The sequence below is a fragment of the Pseudopipra pipra genome, chromosome 1 (genome assembly GCF_036250125.1).
Source record: "Pseudopipra pipra isolate bDixPip1 chromosome 1, bDixPip1.hap1, whole genome shotgun sequence".
In the NCBI taxonomy this organism is placed as follows: domain Eukaryota; kingdom Metazoa; phylum Chordata; class Aves; order Passeriformes; family Pipridae; genus Pseudopipra; species Pseudopipra pipra.
Genome location: NC_087549.1, coordinates 132765691 through 132793313, shown reverse-complemented (window position 1 = coordinate 132793313; position 27623 = coordinate 132765691). Strand labels below are relative to the sequence as shown.

The 27623-nt window shown below is 38.0% G+C and overlaps 1 protein-coding gene across 2 annotated transcripts in view; it reads left to right on the top strand.

The window, feature by feature from the left end:
* CDK14 (cyclin dependent kinase 14) overlaps window positions 1-27623 on the top strand; it is a 345123-nt gene that overhangs the window by 5052 nt on the left and 312448 nt on the right. For both annotated transcript variants that reach the window (XM_064677983.1, XM_064677973.1), the window contains exon 2: window positions 1684-1715. In XM_064677983.1, the coding sequence (XP_064534053.1) occupies window positions 1684-1715 (32 nt within the window). The remainder of the gene's footprint in view (window positions 1-1683; window positions 1716-27623) is intronic.

Sequence of the window (27623 nt, the reverse complement as noted above, 5' to 3'; positions counted from 1 at the left end):
TTCTCTCTCACTTTCTCTCTCTCTTTCTCTCTTTCTTCCTTTCTTCTTTCCTTTCTTTCTTTCTCTTTCCTTCCTGTTTTTTCTTTTTTCCTTTCTCCCTCCCTTCCTTTCTTCTTTTCTTTCTTCTCTTTTCTTTTTCCTTTTTGAATGTCCTGACTCATAGTTCTGAGTACTTGGGATTGGCAATCTGAAAATTTTTTGTTCACCCTTCATAAAAAAACCATTTCATTATAAGAGTGTACAATGTGTGCCTCAGATCTCCTCAGCAAAATACCAGGGTTTGTTTTATTGTTGTTTTTTTTTTTTTTTTTAACTGACCATGAAATCTAGATGAGTAACTGTAAAACAGTGATCTTCAAAGATTTGAGAGAAGATATGTTTAAAGGAAGACTGGACCTTCCTTGTTTTTCTGTATGAGAATAACTGGGATTCCTGCCTTGCTGCCCTTGGTGGAGGTTCTGGAGCTGCAGCACTGTTTGCACATGTGTCCTGCCTCTGTTGTGCCTCTGATGCAGCTTCTACGGTTGGTTTTGTTTTGTTTTTGTTTCTTTGTTTTTGAGCTGATAACACAGTTACTCCTGAAGATATGTTTTAGAAGAGGTGTTGGTTTTGAAACTACTAGTGATTTGAAGGCAGAAGGAGCATCTAAAAGAGCAAAGAAACTACTGGAGCCTAGATCCTCAGCCATGCTAGGTGCTTAAGTATTTATATCCTGCAGAAATAAATGCATTTGAAGTGTAAGAAACACTACACTGCTTAAACGATGAGGAGGGACCCTTCTGGGGCAGCACTGCCCAAACCATATGGTCTTTCAGATGACCTCGCTCAAATTGTAAACCTTCATGATTTAAACTGAAAAGAAACAGCACAATCATCAATGCAATGGTTTATCTAATTTTAGCTCTTCAAGAGAAGGAAACAAAGAGCACTTTCAGGTCATGACGCGCTGCCCCTGGTGGGTTTGGTTGTGGCGCGCAGAGAAAAGGAACCAGTCTCGTACCTTCAGACTGACACGGTTCAGTGGAGATTTGGAGAAATTAATATTTCAATAAAGATGTCCAGTATGCTAAAGGAAAACTCTTCATCAGCTTTATCTTTGCTATGACTTCAGAACTATTCATGTTTTTGTTTTCTTGCTTTACCAGTTCACATGTCTTCTGCACTGTTTTCCCCTTCCTTGTTTGTTGATTAATTGCTTGTTAACAATGTGAGAAAGAAATCTCCTCTTCTTTAGTGCAAGCCATATTAAAATAATATAGAAGGAAAAAAATTCTACAATGCATTCTACATCATAAAGGTTTAGTACTTGAGAAATTGAATATGTGGTTAGGTGTTTATTACACTTTTCCTATTTGAAGTTCAGTCAAGCTCTTCATAAAGGGTTTTCACACTCACTAGGAATTAAAATAAAAAATAAAACCCACCCTTACAAACTCTTATTTTCTTTAACCGGGGAGGATAATATTTTTCATAAATATGTAAATTTACTTTCTTGGAAACACTCTGTGCAGTCCTACATTCCATTTACAGATTCAGATTTTGAGTATAAAATTGTTATTCATGCCAGCTAGTTCTTTCCTATTATAACAGGAAAATGATGCTCTGTTTTTTCTGGTGTTAGTTACTTTGTGCTCATTGAAATGCAGTACAGATAACAATTTCTTTTTTCTTTTTATTTTAAAGCCTTGAAGAAAGAAGATAGCAGCTTTGATGAGGTAGGTTAAATATCTTTGTACCTTACATAGCCCAGTGTGCCTTAGTATTTCTCAATAACTCTAGAAGAAACCCATAGATAGTAATGTTGTGATGTGCACGTGTGTTAGTACATGCATATTGCTCAAATGTATTTTCCAAATAACTGCCAGAAGAATTTGTTAGCTGAAAGCTCTGAATGGAATGCTGGGGTTTTTTTGGAATATAATAAAACTGAATGTTGTATGAAAGGTGCTCATTGACAACCATTCAATGCAGAGAAATATTGCATGCAGAGAAAATACTTTATAGAACTTTGCCAATGGTAATTCTCATAATTGTAAGCCTGTATTGTAACAGAGGGGGGAAAAAACATCACTCTTGACAGAACATCTTACGTAAAGTGCTGCTGCATTGGCTTCTTGATGAATATGTCAACTGAGAGAGATGCTTCTTAGGAAAATAAAATAAAAAAAAAAAACAAAAAACCAACCAACCAACCCAACAGCACAAAACCAGCAGCTAGTTGTATTGATTATTCAATATCAATATCAATATCTATGATATGATATGCATGTTAATTTGTAAAATATGCTGCTCACGATTTGTGCCTGAGAGGTCCAGGTCAGTGCAAGGTGTCCTGCAGAGCAAGTTTATGCAGGAAGAGGTGTAGGTCTTGGTGTGGTGACTTGTCATATTGTAGTCAATACTTGCCTTGTACTTCCCTCTGCCACCATAGCTGGAAGCAAATGGAAGTATTTTCATGTGTCGATATTATGCTTCTGGCATTTCTGTGTTTTCTTCTTCGTTGCATGCTGCAAGCTTAAATTCTTGGCTTATTACAGTGAGATAGCTGTTGTGTAATGCCAGATTCTAGAATAAATAAATGATGATGTAATGTCCTGGATTCTGGATCAAATCAGACTTCATCTCTTTCTAAACAGATCACACTGATGCTCAAATGCAGTAATAGCAATATAGATGTTTTGTGCTTTTCTGACATACCAGAAAGCTGTTTCTTGGCTCGACCCCTCCCAGGTCTGGAGTGAAGGTCATGGGGTCAGGCTCTGTTTTCAGGAACTCTTGTTGCATCATGCAGTGGTCCCAGCTATTTTATTTCTCTTGTAACACTGATAGAATTTGTTCCCTCCTAGAAGTTAAACCTGTGTGGATATGTAGTTGGTAAACTTTGAAGCCTTGTTTTACAACCCTTGGTCTGTTTTTGTCCAGTAGTTTCTTCTGAAGGCTGCAGTGGTCTATTTGTGCTGTAACTTACCCAGTGAGTACCTCGTATTAAATTTGATACAGAATTTGAAAGGGTCCATTAAAAAAAACTGTCTTATGAAGATGGCAATTTTTCAGTCCCCTCTCCTTCCCCAGGATTGTTTATCTGCAGGTTGCATTTATTTTCTTTAAACCTGGTTTTCTACTTGAACAGGACACAATTTGAGCAAATTTTTGTTTAAATTTTGGAGATTGGGGGGAAAATAATCTTTCAAATATGTTTTCAATGGAATCTGATAGATTGTTGATGTGAGCTACTGCAGAGACAGTGAGAGGTGGCTAGTGAGAAGGGTACACAGAAGAATTTTCTTCCATCTCCTGTAAGTAAGGAAGAGCTTGATGTGACATAAGCATCAATTGGTTCCATCATTTTAGGTGTCATTTCTTAGAAGAAAGAAAACTGTGCTGAGATTTTGTGTTGTCATCTTCAAATTCAACACAACAGTTCTTGGTGATTTTCTAGCCTAAAGTGTGAATCAGAGAATGGGCTGTACCATGTATCACTTAATTTCTTTCCTTTCAAGCATCCTTCAGATCAGAAGATGAAACAGACTTTGGTAACAATAGTATACCTGATTGTAATGAAATGTACTTCTAAGGGAGACAGTATCTGTGAGCAGAGGAGTGGGCACATTTGTTGGTCTCAGGTCACCTTGAAAAACACTACTAAGACCATACCATGATATAAAAGGAAAGCAATCTAGTCTTCTGACTAGTATATGTAGTATTCATATATCAGGGTTGCAGTTATGAAGGAAATTAGGATAACAGTAAGTGGAATATCAGATGAGAAGAAGAGAGGAGGTAGTTGTCCAAGCTGTCCGAAGCTGTATGTCAGCTTTGTAGGTCTCCTACTACAAAAAAATGAAATAGTCAATTATTGAAGGAGAGATTGCATTTAACAAGCAGCACATTCTCCCTTTATGGTTAGTGGAAAGATACTCTTTTTCCTTTCGTGGTGCTGAAAGATACTGTGTATCTCTTCTCACCCTGTGCTTCCCCTTTCCTGCAGGGAGGTTGACCTGTGAAGCAGGACTTGAACAAGTAGCGATGAACTTGCCAATGGACTTTACGCTCTTGACAGGTGGAGAAGTAGGAACTTGTGTTTTAGCCTTTCCAATTGTGATCAGAACACCAGCAGCAGGGACTTGAAATCTCTGAGGGGGAGGGAAAGTGGGATGAAGAGGAAAGATGATCCTTACAAAGCTGCAAGGTTTGGATTGGCAGCTGAGTCAGTTGTTAGCTTATTCTGTGCATTGTTGGTGCTACATGAAGTGCTTACTTGTTTGTCTCTCAAGAAGCGAGGGGGAAAAAATTGAGCTGTTCAGTGGCTCTTATTTTACCTGCTTTAATTGCACACAGTAGCTGAGAAATGTACAGCACTGCAGGAAGTCGTCTTTCTTTTCAAGAGAAACTACTAACAATTAAGATGTCAAACATGACAGGCAAGTGTACCACATAATTGCTTTCTGTGGGTTATGAAATTAATCTCTCCAGTAAATTAGGACCAAAAGAATCATGAGCAGTGAATCCGGTGAATGAGTTGCGTGTCAGAAAATATTTTTATTTGTAGAATTGTTTCAGGGATCTTAGTGGTGTATTTAGTCCAGCCTGTAAGGTCAGAGCACAACAATATTGAAAGGAGTAGTGTAGGATTTCTCACTTTTTTTCTGCCTGCTGTTGTGTTGCTTTGATTAAATTTTGAGGGAAAAAACCTCTTTTCTGTAGATGCTGCCAGCTTTAACTTTGGTCTGTGAGATCACTTGAATTAATCCATTTAATGGATTTAGTGGCAGTCTGCTCACCTTCCTAAGATTTTATGACATCTTCCAGAGACTCATATGAATAAAAGAGTGGATACAGACCACTCTTTCTATAGTCTTTTGTTCAAAGCAGTGAAGTAATCGTGTGGTTTTGGTTTTTTTTTTCTTTTTTTTTAATCTTTAGTCTGTTCCTTTTTGTCATACTAGTCACATTGTGGGAACTGAAACGCGGGCCTGCACCAGTATGACTGAAATCAGTGGGAAGATTCTCAGTGTTTTCGGTGGTTTGTGGATTGGTTTCTTCTGTCATGAAGTATCATGACTGGGGTGGTGAGGGAGGGACAAGCTGTTCTTCCCTGTTTTCAAAGTTAATTTATTTGAATGGGAGTGAGTAAGGCATCTTCTTGTATCCTGAAATGTACCTTGCCTGTTCTCCGAAGCAACCTAAGTTTCACTCTCTGAGTATAGGTTTTGGCACAGTTAGCATCTGTTTTGCAGTTTTAGGCAAAGCACTGATTATCTAGTCTGGATACCAAGATAAAATGAACATCTCTGAGGAGCAGCTCTACATGAAAAGAGCGGTCTATAGACAAATGTGTCCCTTGAGTGAACATTTTATTTGTGCTCCAGTAGTTTGTCAAAGTTTAGATTTAACTTCCAGCTACCCAGGATTGCTTTGAAGCCTTTGGACCATTGGTGTAACAAGTGTCTACTCTGTCTTAAAATGATGGAACATTTTCCTTTTCATTTGAATGTGATAAAGGCCAGTAACATGTGGCTGAATTGTAGCATGTTTGTGGGAATGACATCCAGTGTTGATGTTGTGACTAAACACAAGGCTGGTAACCTCTTCCTTTGGTTAGCTGCTTATTGTTGTGATTTATTTCTAAATTATTGTCAGTCAGTCTCCTGCTGTTGGTTCTTCTCCTTCTGTTGTTGATTTCTCTAAGCACTTATGTCATGGTTTAAGAACTTCAATCATATGTGTGCACACTAAATACATTAATACCAATGTCACAATGAAATCAAATTGCTTTGATTATTGCTTCTTATATAGTGTGTCGTATTGCCATTGCTTAGCTGTATTTTAATCTTAATTTTTCCCAATATCAAGAGCACCATTTCTTTTTTTCGTCCGCCTTTCTTAGGAAATTAGGATACTGTGATTGTGCCTGCTACATGTGTAATACTGTCTGACTTCACCCAGTAACTTTGAAGCTGGCTGACACTAGATATTTAAATGCTTGGTGGAAAAGCATGTGAGCTGGCTGAGGGATAGAGATAAGAATCTCCTTTGATGGAAAAGCTGGAATGCGAGTTCTTGTGAGTACATGAGAATCTGTTTGGAGGTGTTATGAATACTCTGAACTCCTCAAAATCCTTGATACTCATCTACTCCTTACTACATTTAGAATGTCCAACTCTGAGCAAGCCAAATTTCATTTATTTCACTCATGGAACAACTTCCATGTGTTTGAAGTGGAAGTGTGTGAAAGGGGAGGGAGTTTTGCCAAGTTACTTCTTGATTCTGTAATGTGCTTGTTCTCACAGTCTGTCTCTCTCACCCCAAACTGAAAAGGCTACTCCCTCTGTGGGATGTTGGCATGAAAAATGTCTTGGTTTAAAGGACACCCATCTCTGAACCAGAACATTTGTGTAGAGATTATTTGGAATTTGAAGAGTTAAAGGAAAGGGTGTAGTTGGAAAAGAGAAGGGCTGTGTAAAGCATGAATGAGAGGCATTTGAATGCCATAATGCAGAAGGCACATAATACACTAAATAATTTTTCTGTATTCTTTTTAAAGTTTTGTTTACAGTAAGTAACTTGAGAGAGAAGTACATGTAGAAAATATAGATACAGAACTATACCTTTTCCTCCTGCAGGAATTATGGGAGATGGAGGAGAGAAGAAATCTCGCTCTTTTGAGACTGTTACTTTTTGTAGGATCTTGGAGTAAACATTGATCTTTTTACTCCTTAGAGACTTGAAAGGTGGGGTTGGTATGTGACATATGTAGAGAACAGCTTGTGATAACAGGGATTTTGAAAGACTGCTTGTTGTCCCCTCTTCTCGGGTGCAGTAATTCTTTATTGGTCTAAATACAGTACAGTCATTACTAGTCATGGCTGAGCTGTCAGCTTCCCAATGAATCTGTTTATATTTAGGAAGCAGGACTCTAGTGGCTACTGAACTGCTTTATGTTGTGATATGTGGTATGTTACAGTGGAGAATTTCCAGAGAGTGGGTATGGGTAATGTTTATAAATGGCCTGAATATCTTTCAGGTGGTGCTGAGAACTTGTGTTTGACTTAGGGTGTGTGATGACTTTGATGCAGTTCTCATCTGCTTAATGCTGGGGCAAGGAGCTAGTGTGTAGTTAGTTGTGATATGTGACTGAAGGCTGGTGGGGAACAGATGTAGGAGAGAATGTCATAAAGATAAAAAATCTTAAAACTGAATTTGGAAAAAAACCCAAAAGTACAGGTGTCAAAGCAGTTTCTAAATAATACCAGGGAACTGCGTCGGAAAAACTTCATCTGGTGGTTTTAGTTACTTTGCCAAATGTCTACAGAGGTGTTTCAAATATCTGGGAAAATATGTTCATTCAGATACATTGTCACAGAACAAATAAGAGGAAACATAATTCCAGACAGAAGATAACTCAGTATTGGAAGTTGCGGCTTTTGAAATGTTATTAGAGATATGAGACCAGCAAATTTTTGGGGGGAGAAAAGAGGGAGATAAAAGCTGAATAATGTAATCCAATGCTTCCTGCAGGAAGACCATCCTCATTTATGCTGTTTTTGGGTTCACAAGATCTTTCTGTGTCCAGTAGAGATTTTTCCAGACTGCCACCTTTGGGAGGGAAGATCATTGGGGATGTTGTTGTCTCATGCACCTGTCCATGACAGAGGAGATTTCCCAGGAGATGGCTTGTGTTCCTACCTCTCCTAGTTCCCCTTCTTCTTTCTGCCAGTACTGTTCACTTACACTACTGAGGATCTGGTGCTGGCCCAGTGGTTCCCTGGCACAGATGGCTTAGATAGCAGCTTGCCTAACTGATTTACTGGCATCTGCTGCCATGTGTCTTTCGAGGCCATTCCAACAAAATGATCCTAATTGTGTCACTAGTTCTTAGGACTGGTGTGTGATGTTCGTGTGTACGCATTTGTAGCAGAATAGTGCCAGCACTTCAGTTCTTCTAAAAACATTGTCAGCTGCTTAAAGGGAATAATTGTTTCCTCTAGATGAAGACTGATAATACTATTAGCATTACACTTTGGGTGAGTCTGAGAATGAGGAGTGGGAATGGAAGAGAGCAAATACTGTCATTCTGTTAGAGCTCCTTATTAGATCAGCTGTGGGACAGATGTGCCATTGATCTGTAAACATGCTGGTTTGTGAAACTTCCAGTGACTTAAAGCCCAACCCTTGGTCAGCCTCACATAATGTCTCAGAGAATTAGCAATATTTATATGGTGACCAGGGATTCCTGTCACTTCCTGGAGCTGTGTTGCATGTGGAGGAAAGTCGGGTCTGGAAGACATGAGACACCTCAGAAACAAGTCTAGGTGACCACAATGCAAGCTGGTAAGTAACTGATAAGTGGCAGGAAAGCCACCAAGAAAAGCTGACTGTGAAGTAACTGTTCTGTTGAGTCCAGTTTCAAGGCTTTGAAGCAAAATCTGAGATGGTGTGGAAAATTTTGAGATTTAATTGGCAGTGCCTCTATACCCATTCAGTGCAGAAATTGTTCTTAACGTTGGGGGATGGATGTGGTCTTTAGGAGATGAAAGTTTTAGAACCCTCTGTTGTGGTTGAGGAAGAGTTTTAATCTTGAAGCATCCCTTAAATGTGTTGAGTGTCAGTGGTTTGAATTTTTGCCCCAGCCATCGATGTGTTCAGTTGTGCATTCTTCTGCCTGGCATGTTCGGTAACAATGCATCCATTTACCTTTCAGAAAGTGTGTGTTATCTTCATGGACTAAGAAGGGTGTTTAAGTCAATTGTGAACCTGATTAGTCTCCTCCTTCTCCACCTTCTCTTCTCCTGTAGACACTGGATGAAGGAAGGGTTCATGTTATGAGTTAATATGCATGTGTCCTTTGCTTAATTTTTCTTTAAAAACGGATAGAGCAAAGGAGCAGAACTTGGTCTGAATCCATGTCCACAGCAGTGACTCGTGAGCATCTGGCCAAAATGCTGACATATAAAGCTCTGTTCTGATCTACAGGCAGAGAAACCTTGCAAAATGAAGATAAATTTCCAGGCCTAGTTCTCTCGCTTGTGCATGTGTATTTTGGGATGTTTCTGCTGATGAGATGAGAGGATATGTGCATTCCAGAAATGTGGACTCTGAATGTAAGCTATTATTATTTTGATTAAGTATACTTAAATGTAAATCCTGCTGTTTATTTTCTTGGGATATATGGGATATAGTAATTTGTTGATAGATTAAATAGAATAACAAAGCACAGTACGTTATGTATGGGATCCATAGCTTTTTGTTCTTGGCCTTGCTGGACAATCTCCTGATTGTGAGGTGAGAAATAATCATGGCACTTACTGCTTTTTTGCTTTTTTGCTTTTTTTCTTTCTTCCAAGCCACACTATTAACAGACATATGACTATATCTAAATCTTTTTCTCATGAAGGCATCTAAGTGAAAATTAGCTCTGTCTACTTTTTGGCTTTACTGAGAAATTCTGCATGTATGATGCCTCATCTACTGTGTGTCACAATATCACTGACAACCACATATTTGCAGGATCCCATCCATGGTAATCAAGGTTTTGAGTCAATTGACAGATCTTGCTATTTATTTGGAAGGGAGAAGAAAAGGAGATTACAGGCTCTGACTAGCTTATTTAAACCAAATGGATTTTATGTGCACGGAACAATGTCATTTTGTTGATATTAAGACTTAAAGAAATTGTCATTACCTTATACCTCTTTTATATATGTTCTGGAATTTATCCATTTCCCCTTCCAGCAAACCTTTCTACTTTGAAGCCAGTTGAGTCAGAGTCCTGCTAGTACTTCTTGTACTCTTTTCAGATATAGCAATTCTCCTTATCAAGTTTGAAAATTCAAACTTGACTATTGCAGGTTGTTAAATATGAAATATTGGCTGTAATTTAATAACCAAAAATAAGTGTGAATGCTGCAGAAAACTTAATGATAAATGACAGAGGCAGGGCTGCTGAGTGAGCACAAAATGCATTATCACCAATTCTAAGTAACAACTGGAATTGATTGTATTTAGAGTCTCCTGACATAGTTACTTAAATTGAATTATGTTTCTCAGTAGAATCCAGGTGTTCACCTTTTTAAGTGTCTAGAAATAAAAACAGTACTAGCTTCAGAAGCTATTCACTGCTGTGCCAACCCAGGAAACCCAGTGGCTTACAGTGTTTTTCCTGCTGCCATGTATTCAGCAGGGCTTTTCTTTTTATGTGAACTTCTTTGGTAGCTTACATGTACAAAAATATGTTCTTCCATACATATGTATTTGAGGAGTCTTCCTGTTTCTTTTAGTGAGAGTAAACTGAACTTCTTGTTGCCAGTGGTTCATTACTGTACATAATCGCACTCAGCAGCACTTTGTTTTAGGGGTCTTTACCTTCCTTTTCCTCTGCTGAGACTGCACATTGAGACTGTACCTGAGGCTGGCTTCATGCTGTTTTGGACTTGTTTTCTGTCTTCCGTCTTGAAAATTCAACACGCTGAAGGAATTTGTTTGAGGTCACTTGCTGTGATTAGTTAGGTCAGATATGCCCTTCAGCTTTGAGATCTGGATGACTTTTTGTTATCCCAAGTATGTTGTAAAGTAGTGCAGAGGCTAGGATGCATGTTTTGGCTCATGTTATTTTTCTTAAATTAGTGCCCTCTCAGATGAAGCATTTTTCCTGACTGTATTGTTAGTTAGAAGGAGAATGTGTTGAAATACGTATAGAGCTTAATCAGTGTCACCTTATTTTTATCTCCTTTTCTCCATTAACAGTTATTGTTGCTTTCTGACAGAGAAACAAGATTTTGACATATTATCTTTTGGAAGTCCTTCTATTACATTTGTTTTGTTGCTGTTGTTTGTTTGTTTTTTCTTTGTTTTTTTTTTTTTTTTCTTTTTTGAAAACTGTCTACACACATACCTGTCCTGTCCCCTATGGGATTGGTGTGTCCAGCCTCTTCTTTATTTCTTTGTAATTAGTTGTCCTCTTATTATAACAACTTCTGGTTTCATTTTAGTTATTTCTTTTTATTCAGTATGGCGTCAAAAACTGTATCATAGTTCAAATACAGTGCCTTTAGCTGTTGGTTAGCTCTTAGGCACAGATACAGTTCTTTGATTTCTCCTTTTTCTTTCTTGTTTGTTCCTGTTTTCACTTATAGCTTAGTCTCAGTGTAATTATCTATGTTCTTTGTATGTCTTTATTCTATTTGTCATGTTCTTAACTGGTGTTTCTACTTTGTCCATGGTGACAAGGATGCTACTGAAGTCCTTGGCAGTTGTTGAGGCAGCTCTCGGGGGCACGAGAGCACAGCCGGGTGGGAGCCCCTGTCCTGAGTGGAGTGGGCAGGGAGAGGGGAGCACCTGCAGGCTGCCAGAGGCTGCTGGCACTGTCAGGCACTGTCAGAAGCAATACAAAGTGTGGTTTGGTGGCTTTCATTTATTTATTTGCCTTCTAAATAGCCAGACTTATTAAATGATGTCCAACCTGCTCTCCTTTGTCAATGCCAATTCCTGATGCAGTTTTACAGTTAAAAAGCAATCTATGCTTGCACAGAAAAAAGTTTTTTATCTTATCCATGGGAAGAATGACACCAGTTCCATTTGTCAGATTCATTATCATTCTTACCATGTCCTGGCTTGTTTAGATGTGGGAAGTCTCTCACAACTGCAGGTTTGCTCATTTTGGAGGGTAAAAAAAATTCTGTTTAAAAAAAGAAAGAAAAAAGCAGTCATGATTTATTTTGGCTCTTCATGCACAGAGAGGAACCAGATACAAACAGGATGTTTGTTAGAGGCATCTCCTGCTGACCTTGGAGATGCATAGAATTCCAGAAACTAGAGGACAGCATCTGGAGAAATACTTGAGGGTTTTTTTTTTATTTAGTTAGTTAGTTATTACTGTGGTATGGCTCAGTTAAATGTGATTTGTCTGGCCATCATCAAATAGGACAGAAGCTCAGAGAAGATGAAGGGGTATGCAGAATTTGCTTGCCCTTCGAAAAGGCATGCTGTAGCACTTGAAGACTTTTTCTGTACAAATCAGTAAGAAAATGGTATTTTTATCTTTGAAAGTAATTTTGCAGCAACTAAGCAGTTACGAGTTGGGCTCGTATTTTTTATATCTTAAGAACAGGCCTTTTCAGTGGTGTGGAGAGAATGCTTAGTCATACATTTTGTATGGACATATAGACAATGGGCTCAAACAATGAGATTTGTGATGATATTCGGCAACCAAAAAGTTGTGATATTCAACAAAATGCTCTTTCAAAATTAAAAAAAAAAAGTTACTGTTACAAAAAAAAGTTCTATCATATTTGAACAAATACTGTCAGGAAACACAAGACTCTTTTTCTTAAATTTCTGTCTTATGCATTAATTTCAACGACTTTCTAACTGAAATGCTCTGGTAGGCTTATTCCTAATGTTCCTAATTCTTTCCTAATTCCTAATTATTTCATTCATCCACAAGTGGGGAAGAAATGATTTAGACTTTTACAGTCAAAGTGGTGTTTCATTTTGGTGTTGGCAGTTAAGTTTCAGAGAGGACACTGGTGTGAATCTGTGCCCAAAGGACCTAGTAGAGTTCATGAGTATATTTAATACTCACTGCTGAGGAGGTGAGCCTAAGAGGTGATTTCAAGAGGCTGCTGGGGTTCAGTGGTGATGCAAGACTTTGGAGCAGATGTTCTACTGTGAGTGGATCCTCATCTTAGAAGCCTATGTGAATTGGGTTTATTTTATTGTTAAAATCTGGAAGAGTGCCATGGCTATCTTCCTTGCTCAGTTTCTATCTCTTGTGAAAAAATGGAGAGAGAAGGCCTCTTGGAGAGAAAGGCAAAAAATGGAAAATGTAGTTCTTTTTTCTTTTGCCAAAGAACGCAGAAGGAATTGGAGATATTCGGTGGGAATATTTTAATTATCCTCTGAGTTTACTTCTTAGCCTTCTTCAAAATTCCAAATGTAGATATTAAATCAGGAAGAAGTTAGACTGAACTGTCATGATTCACAACCTCGCTGTGTTACCACAGGACCGCATATCTTGCACTCATGGTGTGTCAGTAATGGTCTGAGCTACTCTGAGAGACAGCAACATCCAGAATAAACCCAGTATCATCCACCACAGCCTTTAACTAGGTACAAGAAGAAATTTTGCCTGGAGTGAAAAAAAGAGGCTCAGTCTCCAAGTTCAGACAACACTGTTTCCTAATACTTATTGTGCTGGGGACTGACCAGGTTTGCAGAAAGGAACCTGGGGGTCCTGGTGGGCATGAAGTTGAATGTGAACCAGCAATGTGCCCTTGCTGCAAAGGCAATGTTATCCTGGGGTGCGTTAGGAGGAGTGTTGCCAAAGGTGAAGGGAGGTGATCCCTCCCTTTCACTCAGCACTGATGAGACCACACTTGCAGTGCAGTTCAGTTCTGGGTCCTCAGTACAAGACAGACATAGAGAAGATCCACTAAGATGATTAAGGGACTGGAGCATCTCTTCTATGAGGAAAGACTGAGAGAACTGGGACTGTTCAGCCTGGAGAAGAAAAGGCTCAGCGGGTGATCTTACCAATGTCTGTAAAAGCCTGAAGGGAGGATGTACAGAAGACAAAGGCTCTTCTCGATGCCCTGTGACAGAATCAAAGGCAGTGGACATAAACTGAAACACAGGGAACTGAAAAGCTCTGAACATCAGGAAACATGTTTTTACTGTGAGGGTGACCAAGCACTAACAGAAGTCGCCCATTAAGATTGTAGAGTCACCATCTGCAGAGAAGCCATCTGGACAACCTGCTCATCGTGTGCAATGTGATTTAGGTGGCACTGCTTGCCCAGATAGGTTGGACCAGATGACCTACACAGGAGCCTTCCAAATTCCACCATTCTCAGATTCATGAAGTTTATTACAGGCTGCTTTCTTTCTGCAATTGTTTGAACCTTTCTGCGTTGCTTGTCACAAACAATTGACTTATTGATAAGTTTTGTCATTTGTGATCACCTATAATATTCTACGTGTTTCTCTAAAGAGACATGATTTGCTTCTTATGTGATTCAGTATGGTACATTACAAATAATTGTCGTCCAAGTTCTATAAAGACTGCATGAGGTACTGTTTCAAACCACTTGTTTATAAAATCTTAGAAGAAATCTCAATGCAAAGATTCTCTAGAAACATCTGTTATACAAAGTTTACATTTAGAAACTCATTCCTATCCACTGCTCATCTGCTGGAGACACCTCTGGAAAAGTCCTTCTGTTTCTTTCCCTCCTCAAATCTCAACACTTTGTATTCCAGAGCAAGCAACACAGAGCTTATTGATGTGGTTTGAATTCTTACAGTAATACATAACTTTGCCTCTTATCTCCTATTTCCATGAGGAATTTAAAAAAAAAAAAAAGGGACTCTTGTGCTGTTTGTTTATATATATATATGTATATATATATATATATATATATATATATATATACATATATCCACGTAATATGTGTATTTAAGCTTCTCCTTTCCCTGCTCTTCCATGAGGTTAGTTTCAAAAGCGGGAGGCTCTGAGGGAGTAACCTATAGATGGAAACCACCTCTATTTATGAAGCTTTAAAAGAACTACATGCTTCCAACAGAAATGAAGCATCTTTTGCCTGGAATTATTCCTTCATAACAAACATGCAGTCATTTTGGGGCTCCAGATTGATTTATTTGGAAAGAGGAAATATTTGCTGCCAAAAGCATAAGAGCAAAAATAGTCTTTGTCTTATAAAGGGAATTCTGCACCATGTCTTGAGTTTTCCCTTTGTAAAGGACACTAGTAAAGCTGGGGAGGGACAGCATTGGAGAAAAGTGAAGAATTTTGTTTTTTTGTGTTTGATTTGTAGTGGTTTTAGGCAGTAGAGTGAGAGGGGCGATACTTTTTTTAACACGTTGTTCTTCCTTCGTAAACCTAGGGGAAGGGGGAGTATCCCATCACACTTAGTACTGCTGTGTGCAATTTTTTTCCTTGGTTTTCACATTTATTTATTCTTTACATATGTTTCAAACTCTTCTTAAATACACACTATGTGGACTTGTGTGGAGCAAATCCGAATTAGTTGAAACTTCTCAATTCTTAATCTGAAGTGCGGCCTTTAAGTGCTTCTTACAGTGAATTGCTCTGCTTATGGACTTGTTCCTGAAATGTTTCCAGTTCTGGTATTGGCATTAACATTAGAGAAATGTCCTATGGAAAAATATAGCTGGGGAACCAGAGTCTAACCAAAATTACTCATTTCATCTTACCAGCTGTCAACAGGACTCCTGGTCGTAATTCTGGCTTTAACACTTAGGGGTCTAATGCTTGATTTCTAGGACAGGGTCTGTGAGTTGATGATGATAATAGGGGTGTATTCCTAACTTGAAAAGGCTGTGTTGTAACTTGTCTGCTTATGCATAAAGCTGCTGTCAACATCAAAGAAGCATAGCTGAATGACCTCTATTTTTGAAAGTGTGGCATACCTTTATTTCATTTTACTGCTTAAGATTGACACATGATCACACTTTTTACCTCTTACATGATTTTACTCCTATTTTTTACACAAAGTTTACCTAAAAGAGGCAAACTGCCTTATATTAGCTTGCATTTCTCTGGAATTGCTGCCATTTCATAATAGCAGGATGACATGCATCTTGCAAACTCATTCATGAAGCTCTGTGCTCAGCTCCAAACTTCTTCAGTAATATAGTTCAAAAGATTGTGCTCATTATGCTAATAAATGGTACCCTTAGGCTCCTGCTTGATCAAGGTAGGGGATGCTTTAAAACTGAGCCATAATTAATTGTGCAGTAAAACAGAATTGTTGTTAATTTATGTTTTTAAGAGGAGGGACTAAATTATGTTCACTCTTGCTGCACAGTTTTGGAAAAGAAAAATGTGCATTAATAAACAACACATCTGTAATTAATTAATGGTCCCCTGGAGAGTTTGCTCCCAAACTAGCTAATTAGTGTGTAAAATAGTAAAAAATTAATCCCAAAACACATCATGAAAAATCAGCTATGGATTAGTGAATTGTGGTCATTAAAACAGATTTTTTTAATTTTTTTTTTTTTAATTTTTGTCTTAATTGCTAAAGTTAACAACCGAGACAAATGCAAAACAAAACACCAATGTTGAGGTGCATTTTGACATCTCATTAATATGCTGTGCCAGTAAAAATATCATAAAGCTCTCACCAGAATTAATGTGAACTATAAAACTATTGTTTACTCTGGACTGATTAAAAAATGAGTATCGATTACTGTTTTAGTTTTTATTACTTAGGAAGACCTGGGCAGGGCTTAAATATTAGAGTCCTCAAATTGATCCTTCCCTTCTGTTATCACTCTTTAATCTTCTGTTGTGTCTGTTATTTTTCTCTCTTTTCAGATAGACTGATAGATCTCTTGAATTTGGTCAGAAAAATACATTTCAAAAACCAACTGTCTGGTAACCTAGATAGGGTCAGCCCTTGATGTGCCTTTTAACAAACAGATTACCATGTATTTCTCCTTTGGATTCATATTATCGGTAACTGAAGTAGATTCTAGTATTTTGTTCCTAAATTCTTCATAAAGTTTTTGCAAAGCATGAAGTGCACTGTGCTTTGTGTGCTGAGAGTCTCACTGACTTCCAGGGAAATACATGAACGTGCCAAAAATGTGCGTACTCATAGAATCAAAGCCTTAATTTATAAAATGATACTTAATAAGAAAAACGGGCACAAGGTAGTAATTTTTCTTATTGAAAACAGTGGTTACTGCTCAGGTAAATGTTAGCAGAATTGATTGATTGCCAACAAGAGGTGTAGAAGTGATTAACATGACAATGTACAAATAATGTCATAATTTTTTTCCCTTGCAGCTGCAGCAGGCATATAAACTGAACTTTCAGGTTTCTAGTTTTTTTGGAAGAAAAAAAGTGTGTTACAGAAAACTTGGGAAAGAAAATTTAAAATTCTTCTGTACTTAAGTTTTCCTTATGAAGTCTCTGTGTAATGCTGCTTCAGCCTAACTGATACCTATTCCTTTTGTACTATTTAAGTGAGGCTTTGATGCATGCGTAGGTACCTCCCGCATCCCTTTCTTTCCCAACTCCTAAATCCTGCTATGTTATGCTTTAATATGAAAAGATGAACTCTGCTTTTCTTCTCAGAAAATGAGTTTTCTAACTCACTTTGCATTTGTCTTTGACTATATGCAACATTAAAAAATTGTTAGGAATCCTTAGGAAGTGTATGTTTAAGAAGTAGCAAAGGATATTAGAAGTATTCATAGTGACTTTCAATCTTTTAAGGTAATAAAAGAAACACAAATCTGCTTTCAAATATAAGGAAAAATTTGGTATTGATTCTAAGTGGTTGTATCTAAACATGAATGCAAGTGCAGAATCAATTAGTTGCTGTTAATTGGAAGGAAGTTTTCTGTGAAGAGCTCAATTGAATTAATCTCATTGCCTCGTGTTGCTGACTCTGCCTTCCTGCAGTACAGGTGCTCCAGGACTGGTTCTGAAGGCAAAAGCCTTCTCACATCTTGGAGTGGGAGTGATTTTTTTTTTTTCGCCAAGATTTGGGATGCTGAAGCATGACTGGGCAACAGAGCAGATGTTGGAGGAGGGGACAAATGAAAAACATCTGGAGGTTCCTCTCACTGGAAGGGTATGTGCACTGCCTCAACAGAAACCGCAGAGATTATCTATTGAGTGACAGAGAAAGCATACTGGCTGAGTGGTGTCACCCAATATTGGCATTTTTGTGTTTGGAGCTAAGGGCACATAAAAATCACAGTGACATGGTAATGTTTCTTAGGGATAATTTTGTTAAACAATACTACTTTTGCTGGCGAAACTCTAGGTGTAGTTTTGGCTTTGTATTGGTTCATCTTTTGCGGTTCCTGATTTGTCTTTCTCAGATGTCTGGCATAAATAAAGAGAAGAAAATATATCATTTTGCTGAAATGATTTGTCTCTTAGAAGTCCAGCTAATCACTAGAGCTTTTGACAAATCCATCATGGAATAGTCTAGAGAGAATGAAGAGAAGAACAGCAAAGAAAACTGGACTATAGTGAAAGCATCTGGGAATTTTTCAGGGAGGGGAAGATGTCTTAATACTTACATAGTATTCAAAATGTGACTTAATTCTCTAGAGAATGTGCAGACTTCATAAAAATGTTAATGAAAAGCAAGTGTTTTATTATGAAGTTGTCTTCTTTCTGCCTTCTTGAAAATTCTTAAATATTTTAAAATAACTTGCAGCTAAACTGTTTTCCTCTGTCTCCTGTTAACATCTAGTTTCTATTTGCATGCCTAGTCAGAATAGTTTCACCTTACCACTTGGATTTCCTGTGCAGTATTTCTAAATGGGACCACAGGGACTTGTTGCTTTAATTTGTTTGTATTCTGTTTCCTTCAAGCTTGGATATATCTTGTGTATATGTGTATGTGCTCTTTTGTTGAACAACAGGGGAGAGTTGTGAGTAAAGGCTCCTTTGCTGTAGAAGTGTAGTATGCCTTACTCTTTGAGCTGGGAAATAAACATTTTATCTATTCTTCAAAGTACTGAGATTTCACATCCCTTTTTTGTCTGTAACAGGATAAGAAACCTCTTTTATCCTCTTCCTAAAGAAGATCCAGCCCACTGTGGAAAAGCTGATAGTGTTTCAACATGTGTATCTTACATCCCAGCTGAGTTTTGTGATCACCAGATAATATTCTGTTTTACAGAGATGAGGAGACAGATCTAGGTCCAATTTTGGTTCTGAAAAATCCTTTCTTAATGGCAGCTTTCCTGGAAACATTATGATCCAGCAAAAAATGGAAAATTTTTGCCCAGCCAAATTTTCTCTATTTTTCTATTTCTTGACCTAATACATGATAATGCTTTATATTTAATAAAGAGTATGTATAACTTTTGACATATTTCTTAAAGATGTGCTTATCATCATCTCTATTTCAAAATCTTTTGTGTACAAGAGTGCAGTTATCTTGCTTGTAGCTCTCATAGTAATATACCACAGGCTATTGTATATGTCAACTTATTTTTTGTGCTTTGTATGTCTAATATTGTGGAATCATTTTCATTTCCTCTTCTCTTTACATTTGGTTCTTATGCTTCAGAGTACTGCTTGTCTCAAATTAACACTTTTTTTTTTTTTCAAATGGGAATATTGCTTTTTATCTTCACTCTGTAGAATTTTTGCAGTGGTGGTGCAGTTTGCACTTCCATTGTTTGGGGTCTGACAGCCCTGCCACTAATATCAGCATTTCCATGAGTTAGTAAGTACGCAATAAAATACTTCTGTGTAGAAAAGTAGCATACCAAAATTTCAACTGAAAGAAAATAATGAGGTTGGAAGAAACCTCACTGGGTCATTTTGTCTAGTCTCTCATTTGAATATTTTGGAAAATAATGCTATAGAAAATACTTAGAAAACAAGGGAGGCTGGAGAGGTTTTAGTTTTGCTCTGAATTTAAAGAAATACATAAGCCCAAAATACAAGCAAATATTCACTTTATAAGCACATTTTTTTTCTTCCCAGAAATAAAGGTAAAAGAAAAAAAGTATAGGATGTGCATTTCTGTTAGCATGCAGCCTCTTTCCACAAAAATGTTATAATTTATGGTGGTAGCCCATATTTACATAACACTGGAACAGAAACTGTAGTTGCAGTATTACTGGGAAGAAATGCTAGACTTGCTCTGTCTTGTCTCTGGTTGTTTAATTACTAAGATTTATTTAAAGTACTTGCAGCACTTGCTAAAGGTGCTCTGCACAACAGCTTCCATTCACAGAGATATGTGTCTTGGTAATCCAGGGTTCTGAACCCTACGAGATGGGATTCTGAAAGTACTTTACAATACAGAATCTCTTTTTATTCTTAAGGATGCCCACATTATCTTGCAGTTGTGTTAAATAATTTATTTTCATGTATGGAATTTTAAACATTGTGCTTTGCTATTTCAGCAAATTATGACTGTTTAAGTCTGTAACAGACATATTTTAAGCAGCATGATAACTTCACATTGCACGTGTATTTACACTAGAGCTTTTTAGTGAAGACCTTATGTGGTGGGTTTACCCCAGTCAGCAACCAAGCACTTACCAACCATTCCCTCCATCCTGTTTGCAGTGTGATGGGAGAGAGAGTTGCAAAAACAAGAAAAATTTGTGGGTTGAGGTAAAGACAGTTTAATAAGTGAAGGGAAGAAAAAAGAACCCCAAGTGATGCAAAGGCAATCACTCACCACCTCCCGCAGGTAGAGTGATGCCCAGCCAGTCTCTGAGCAGCAGCTACCTTGGAAAATTCCAACACCCAGTTTTTATTGCTGATCATCATATTACGTGTCCCAGAATATCCCTTTGGTCAGTTGGGGTCAGCTGTCCTAGCTGTGTCCCCTCCAAAGCTCTTGGCCGCCCTCAGACTGATCATCATGTAGGCAGTGTGAGAAGCAGAGAAGGTATTTAGTCCATGCAAGCACCACTTGGCAGCAGCAGAAACATTGCTGTGTTACCTACACTGTTTTGATCATAAATGCAAACAGCACCAGATGGGCTGCTATGAAGAAAATTAACTCCAGCCAGCCAGGGGCAGCACGCCTTACCTTGTTTTTCAGTTTACGTTGCTACAAACAGCAGTACTTAAATGCTTTAGGAGGACATTAACCTTGACCATGCAGTACTCTGGAGACTGGAGTTCCTGCTCTGACAGCTCTAAGGGCACCACATTTCCCAGAACAGCTGGGTTTTATGAAAGAAATGTTTTCTGCTGTTACTGTCAAGTAAATAATGATACCAAATTTTGTTAACTGTCTGGTGACACCTGAAAACTTCTGGTAGTAACTGCTGTTTCTTGATACATTTAATATAAACTTAAAGGAGTATAACTTTATTAATGTTATTACAGATGTGTGTATGAATTTTTATATCCTGATCACACTTCTATAGGCAGTTTCATGGTGTGACTTGGATGAAGTTTGTTGGACATTATCTTTGTGTACCTTTCTTAGTTAGTGTGAGTGGTATGTGGTATCTTGCTCTAAATTGTTGTGGGACTCCCTTGCTGGGAGAGGGCAGTCTAGAGGAAAGGTTCCAGGGTACTGAAATAAATCATCAGGAGCAGCATCCTAGTTTCCTTTCATTTGTCTAGCAAAGCCACATTGTCCAGGACCCCTCTAGTTGTTTACAGATCAAGAGAAACAGCTGACCCATTCATGCGTTCTGGCATAATGGCATCTCATGTCTGCACTCTCCTATCTGCCTGTTTTCCCAGCAGATTCTGCTGTCCTGAACGACTTGCATTCAAGAGAGACTGGTTAAAGAACACAGTCTTGCACACAGCCATTGATATGGAGACTGCTGTAAAGGGGAAACGAAAGTATATTGTTTAGAGACTTCTGTCAGAGATGTGGAAGGAAGGGAGGAAGGAGGAGGGAAGGAAGAAAGTAAGGAAAGAAGGGAGGAAGGAGGAAGAAAGGAATGAAGGAAGTGGGTACACCTCATCTTGTGTCAGTGTTGGGGAGACGATGGAGAAGGCAACAGATGGCTTCAGTTACCTGTTGAAGGATCAGGATACTTAGAAGTTGAGATAGAGGGGTCACCTAGATGGTCAAACTGGCAAACAGAAACTTGGAAAGTGTTTTGGAAGGATGGACTGCTTCCTCTTCAGACAATTATGTGAAATACAAGGAGATTAAGTAATTCAAACAGAACCTAGATTTGATGTAGTCCACTGAAATACCATCTGTTTGTTAAAAATAAGGCTTTCAGATCAAGTGAACCACATTTTATCATCCCCAAGGTAAAAGGTGGGAAAAGGAGAGGAAGTTAGGAAGGGTTCTGTGAGTGCACATAAGAAAAAATCATTATGAAAAGTGATTAAGTACTTCAAAAATGTCACTTGATCTAGGAATTGGGTTTTTGACATGAAGCTCTGAATGTGGTGTAACAACATCAACACTCCATCTGCTAGGGTGATTTACTCCTTCAATTATTTTAACTTTGGGAACCTTCTTGTTTGGGAACTGCAGCTGACAAGAGGCAAATTTCTGTTCAGTGCACTAGGAAGAAGAGCAGGAATTCCTGTGTCTTTGTATAGTATCTCATCTCATATGTACTTCAACATTTACTATTCAAATAATATTGAAGTAAATAATAGCTCCCATTAATTAATGAGAAAGAAATGTTGACTGTATTTGAAGGACCTCTGCCCAGAAGGGAATTTAAACAATATTTAAAAAATTCATGAATAATCAGAAATCCATGTGTTAAAGCTGCACAAAAGCCATTGTAGCAGGGCTGTTTCTGTAGGTTCATTGGCATCTTTATTCACTAGCGTATAGATAGTACAGGTGTGAGTAGGTATCTGAATGAATTGGTGTTAGGGTCATAAGGATACTGAGGGGAAAGAAAGACATCTTGGCTCCTAGAAATTAAATCTGAACCCATGTAGAGCTTTCTAATAGGGCAGGAAAAGCTGATCCCTTTCAAGATCAAAACAAAAGTCTGAGAAGGGCACATGTGTTAGCAGCTTCCAAACAGTTTCAGTGTTCAGTATTAGAGATAAAGGTCTTCATAGGCAAAAAGCTGGAAAATGTTATTAGTTTACAAAATGTGATGTAATGAAGTAGTTTAATAACTTATTGTGGATAAATTACTATATAAACATAAGCTATAAATTACATCAGCAGTTTGATCGTCAGTGCTGTGTTTTTTTAGCAGATCATTTTGTCAATATAATTTGAAAGTGCTTTCATTGTATTTTAGGAGGTGAGATTCAGTCAAAAGAGAGTGAGAATATGTCACTTCGCCAGTGTAATTTCCTTCTAGTTGTGGTTCTGAGAGCTCGTTTCTAGTAGGTCTGATGAGGGAAGGTAGTTAATTTGGGTTTCTAAAGTATTTTTAGCTTAAAGTGCTTCATGCAGAGGGGTATAATTTTCTATTTGACTTCCACTGATAGCATTTCTATTTAGAAAGCAAGTAGTGGGAAGGAAAGGAACTAAATAGTTATAAAATGAAGATTTTAAGAGTGCTACTTTATTTTTTAAATATTTCTTCTTGCTCTCACTCCTTCTTCCCCTTTGAGCACATATATTCTTTTTTTTTTTAAACTGGGGAGGCAGTTTGGAGTGCTTTTTTGTCCCTGGAAAGTACACAGAATATAGTGGTTACATATTTCTGAGGGCAGTAGGGTTGGGACAGAGCCTTGCTGAGAGGAAGTTGGAGTCCCAAGATGTTTCTTTTTCTTTCTTCCCTGGCTCTTCTGGGGAATGTCAGCCATCTGAAGCGAACTCTGCACGCTCAAAAAGTAAAACATCTGCCAAAGTAGTTCTGCAGACTGTACAAATAAACTATGTGGCAGAAGGATACCAGAGAAAATCTAAGATTGAGGATATTTATGGTCACTTCCTTCAGTTTTGTACCAAGACCTCTCTAAGATGAAGGAATGATTTATTTTTCGATGTAAAGAGTCTGTTTTGCATTGCTAAGGAATAACATGTGGGAAAGAGGAGGAGCAAGACACTATCATTTATTTTGCCCGTCAGTGAGCAATACTTTGAGGCAATAAGCAGATTCGCCTACAGCTGTGCTCAGCATGTTAGAAATCAAATAGGACAAAGCTTCCTTTCCAGCACAGAAGGCAGAAAGTAGAGTGAGAGGGAAAAAAAAAAAAAGGCGTTGAGCCTGGCAGGATTACCAGAGTAAGAGAATTGTGAGGGGGAATGATGGAGAACACAGGGAAAGACTTGGAAGCTGAGTTACTAGTTGGGAATGTGGGGAATGTGTAGAGAGGCTTTCAATAGCATCTCTTTGGGTTTTTCCTTTCTGAATCATGTCATATCACTCATGGAGAAGTCTGTGAGGAAAAATATCCTCCAACCTTTTGTGGTTTACATGTGAATGGAGGCAGCTGGTCGGAGCCATGCCAGAGGTTACTGTTGTGCTGTCCAAAGCAATTGCCTCTGAATTGCTTGCAAGGACTGAGCAAAATGGAGCTGGTATTGCCTTAGGAAAAGAAGTTTCTCTGAAAAAGGTGTTCTCGTGATTCTGTTGTTGTGAGTCTTTCAAGCAAATAATGTATCGAATCAGTGCCTTCTTTTGAAGACCAAAGAAATATTGATACTATGTTATTAAGGGTCATAGAATCAAAACAGCTATCTTTCCTAAAAAAAGTCTGTGGTGTGGGTCATAGGTTGCAGGGTTGTGTGCAGTGTTCCCCCCTCTAGATCAAGCTAATCAAATGATCTGCTTCTCTTTCCTATTTGGAGCATAATGTATGTACGTAGCATTGAGATGCACGGTGTGTTTTGGCAAGGCCATTTATTGTCTCTACCACTGATTGCTAGGAAAAGTAGTTTATGTTGATGGTAGATTTCCAGTCCCATGCCCCCTGAGCTGTCTTCAGTTGATAAGCTAATTAATTGGTGGAGAAAAATGGTGCTGAGACCCTTGCCTCATAGCACCATGAGCATCTTTAGATGTGGAGGTGAATTGAGCACATAATCCTAAACAAACTGCTCATTGCTGGATCTGTATCAACCCACAGCAGCTGCTGGTTTTGAACTTGGGAACATTTAGAGTTGATTGATTAACTACTAAAATGGTGTTAGCAGTAGGATTTGGATATATATTAAGCACCTGATAGGAGCACATTACAAATGTACACAGCTGCAAACTGGTGTCTGATGTAAGCAGGCTGAGATGAACGGGATATACTCCAAATGAGATTAAGTGGAATATCCCTTTTCTCGTAACTGCACGGATGAGTCACATTCATAGGCATTTGATAACCTCGTGGTTGGAGCTGCAAGATTTAAGATCCTTTAAGATACCTGTTTGGCAGAATCTAAATGTCAGTGTGGAAGTGTGGAGGGTTACAGTCTGTGCAAGTGCATACCTTTGCATCCTTAGTTTATGTGGATCTGTGCAGTGTTGGTTGTTGCCACAGGTTCAGAAGCATTTTACTGGCAGTAAGTCCAAATAATTCTTTGTTCTTGTATTTCACTGCCACGGTATTCATACAGTGTTAGAAAGTCCTTTCTCCCATTGGAAAGTAGCACTGAGAATAGCAGCCATCTGAATAAGTTATTTCTTTGGCTGAAGAGGTGAAGGCTTTTGAACAGAAGTCCTGCCTTCAAACCTGGGCAACAAATGTTCCGTACGTGCCAAGTGCGTGTTGTTTGTGCTTTCACTCTCAGATGTGGTAATTTTAAATTTAATCATGTGAAGGATTGTATTTATTTTACTCATGTGTTACTAATCTGTGTAATTTAACAGCAAGTAGGGACATAAAATTCATTAAGATCCAGATGATAAAAAAAAAAAATTGGCTGAGATCCCTCATCTCGTTCTAATACTGAAAGCAGAAAGTGGCACTAGGAAGCAAAAAACTGTGATTGCAAAAGCTGTTATTTTTTGCTGATTCCTGCATTATAACCTGGCATGATGGTGCAGCAGCGTTATAAAGGGTCTTCCATTTCTGCAGTTTTCTTACCTCTATGCTTGTCTCCTATGTATTTAGTTAGATTTATTTGGTTGGTTTGTTGGCACTGGCACTTAGGATAAAAAGTAGTCCTCAGGATGACCGACTGCCTTTTGCCTGCTACTGGGAGTGGAGCAGCACTGGTGAGTGCCTCTTCTCTAGCTGGGGCAGGAGGTAGAAAAAGCCAGTTGTGTTTGTTAAGTCTTCATATGAGAAAAAAACCATTTTTTACATACAATCTCAGAGTTTCTTTTTGGTGGCATGTGTCATCCACTCAGAGGATTCTTCAAGACGATGGTGTTTGGTTTTGGTGGTATTTATTTGAACTTTTTGATACTTTTATACTCATTAAAATACTTTTAAAGTAGCGGTAGTTTGAAGAAACTGATAAAATTTCATTATAGCTGTTCTTATGAGATGATTGGGAAGGAGGAGTCAAAGAAACTAACGTTACTTGCATGTTTCAACACTTAAACATTTTTAGATTGACCCTTAAATTCTATATATTTTTTTTGACAAAATGATTACCTTTGAGCATCTTTGCACAACAGTAGCTCAATGTACAATATTTCTTGCTGGAAAGTATCCTATAGTGGTATGGAAGTTCAAAATGTATTTACAACTGATGTGTATATCTTTCATATGTATCTTTTGACTATTAGATGGGACATCTAGATGAGAATAAATAAATAAACATATATATACCCACATATAGTAAAGCTTATTATGGTATAGGCATATAATGCTTGTAAATACCTAGGCTACCACCACTGGCACAGAAAACTTCTTTTAACAAAAATTAGCATACATTAGTGTAGATATCATGTTTTCCTGGTTTAAGGCCCAGTTACAGAGATGTGTAGCTACTTGTGTTCTGTACAAATGAATGCTTCAATTTTGGGGAGTGGGCTACACAGCTTCTAAGGAGAAAATGTGCAAATCTGTTTTAAAAAAAGTTACTCATATTTAATAAGTAGTGCCTGATATATAAAAAACCATTGCATTTTGATTTTCCTAATGAAACACTATTTTTTTAAAATAGGGATAAAGGGTATGTGAGAATGCAAATAAAAGGAGTGGAAGTTTGTATGAACTTTATGTTTGTAAGTAGGGGAAACTACCTCATCATCAGGAAAAGAATGAAAAGCAAAGGAATTAAGAAGCCCAGAAAGTTTTTGGCATAAGGGCAAGTTATGGAAATAATAAGTTTAATTTTCTATAATTTTATGCCCTCTAATATTTGTTTTGAAATTGGACTTGAAAATAACTGTACCACCACAGGCCAACATTGCCACCACCCCAGGGCACAAAGGTCACACCAAAATGAGAAGCTGGTGAAGCCTGGGGACTCAGAGCTTGGGTTGCTGCCGCTGGGGAAGGAGCCGATGCCAACAACAGTGCCTGGAGGTTTTTGACACGATTGCTCTTGATGTTTGCAGCTTCTAGAAACTGGGTTCCTCAGTTTTGTGGGATGTCTCCTAGGCTGAGGAGTTTAGGACTGGCTTGGTTATCTTGGGTGTCACAACTACTTGAATGCATCTGGTTATTCTGTTATGAATACATTTGGGTAATGGCTTTAGAGAACATGAAATGCACTAATTACAAGCATGTATTTAAGTTTAATCATGTGGAGGTAAAAGGAGGTAATCAAGGAGGTAAAAATAAAACCCCACCAATCTACTCACATCTCTGGTCTTTTTTTTTCTGTACAGATAGATGAGGCTGAAGTCTGCTATATTGGAACTGAATGGTAAAAGTTAAACAATGACTCTATGTCTAATGATTCTTGTGTGTCACATATTCTTTGAGGAAGTTTTTTAGCCCAACAAGTAAGAGACTTCTAGCTCTGGAAGTCAAGTTTTGAGTTGTTGCATCTAACTTCTGTAACTTAATGTTTTTGTTCCTTGTGTGGGCAAGAATGTTTGGTTTGCTTTCTGGTTTGCTACAGAAATTTTTTTACAATATAAACACCTTTAGATTTTTCTAGCAGTTACTTTTTTTGGGAAGAGTGAATGAATTTTAAAAATGTATCAAACCTACAGTTTAACAAATCAGTATATTTAAAAAGCTTTAGTATGGAAAACATAAGTTGTCTGTATTTGTTTTAAGTAAAGGCTATTCAAATGAACTAGGATGGTATTTGTTGTATACCAGCTATTGCCAGGAGTCAGTGGTTTGT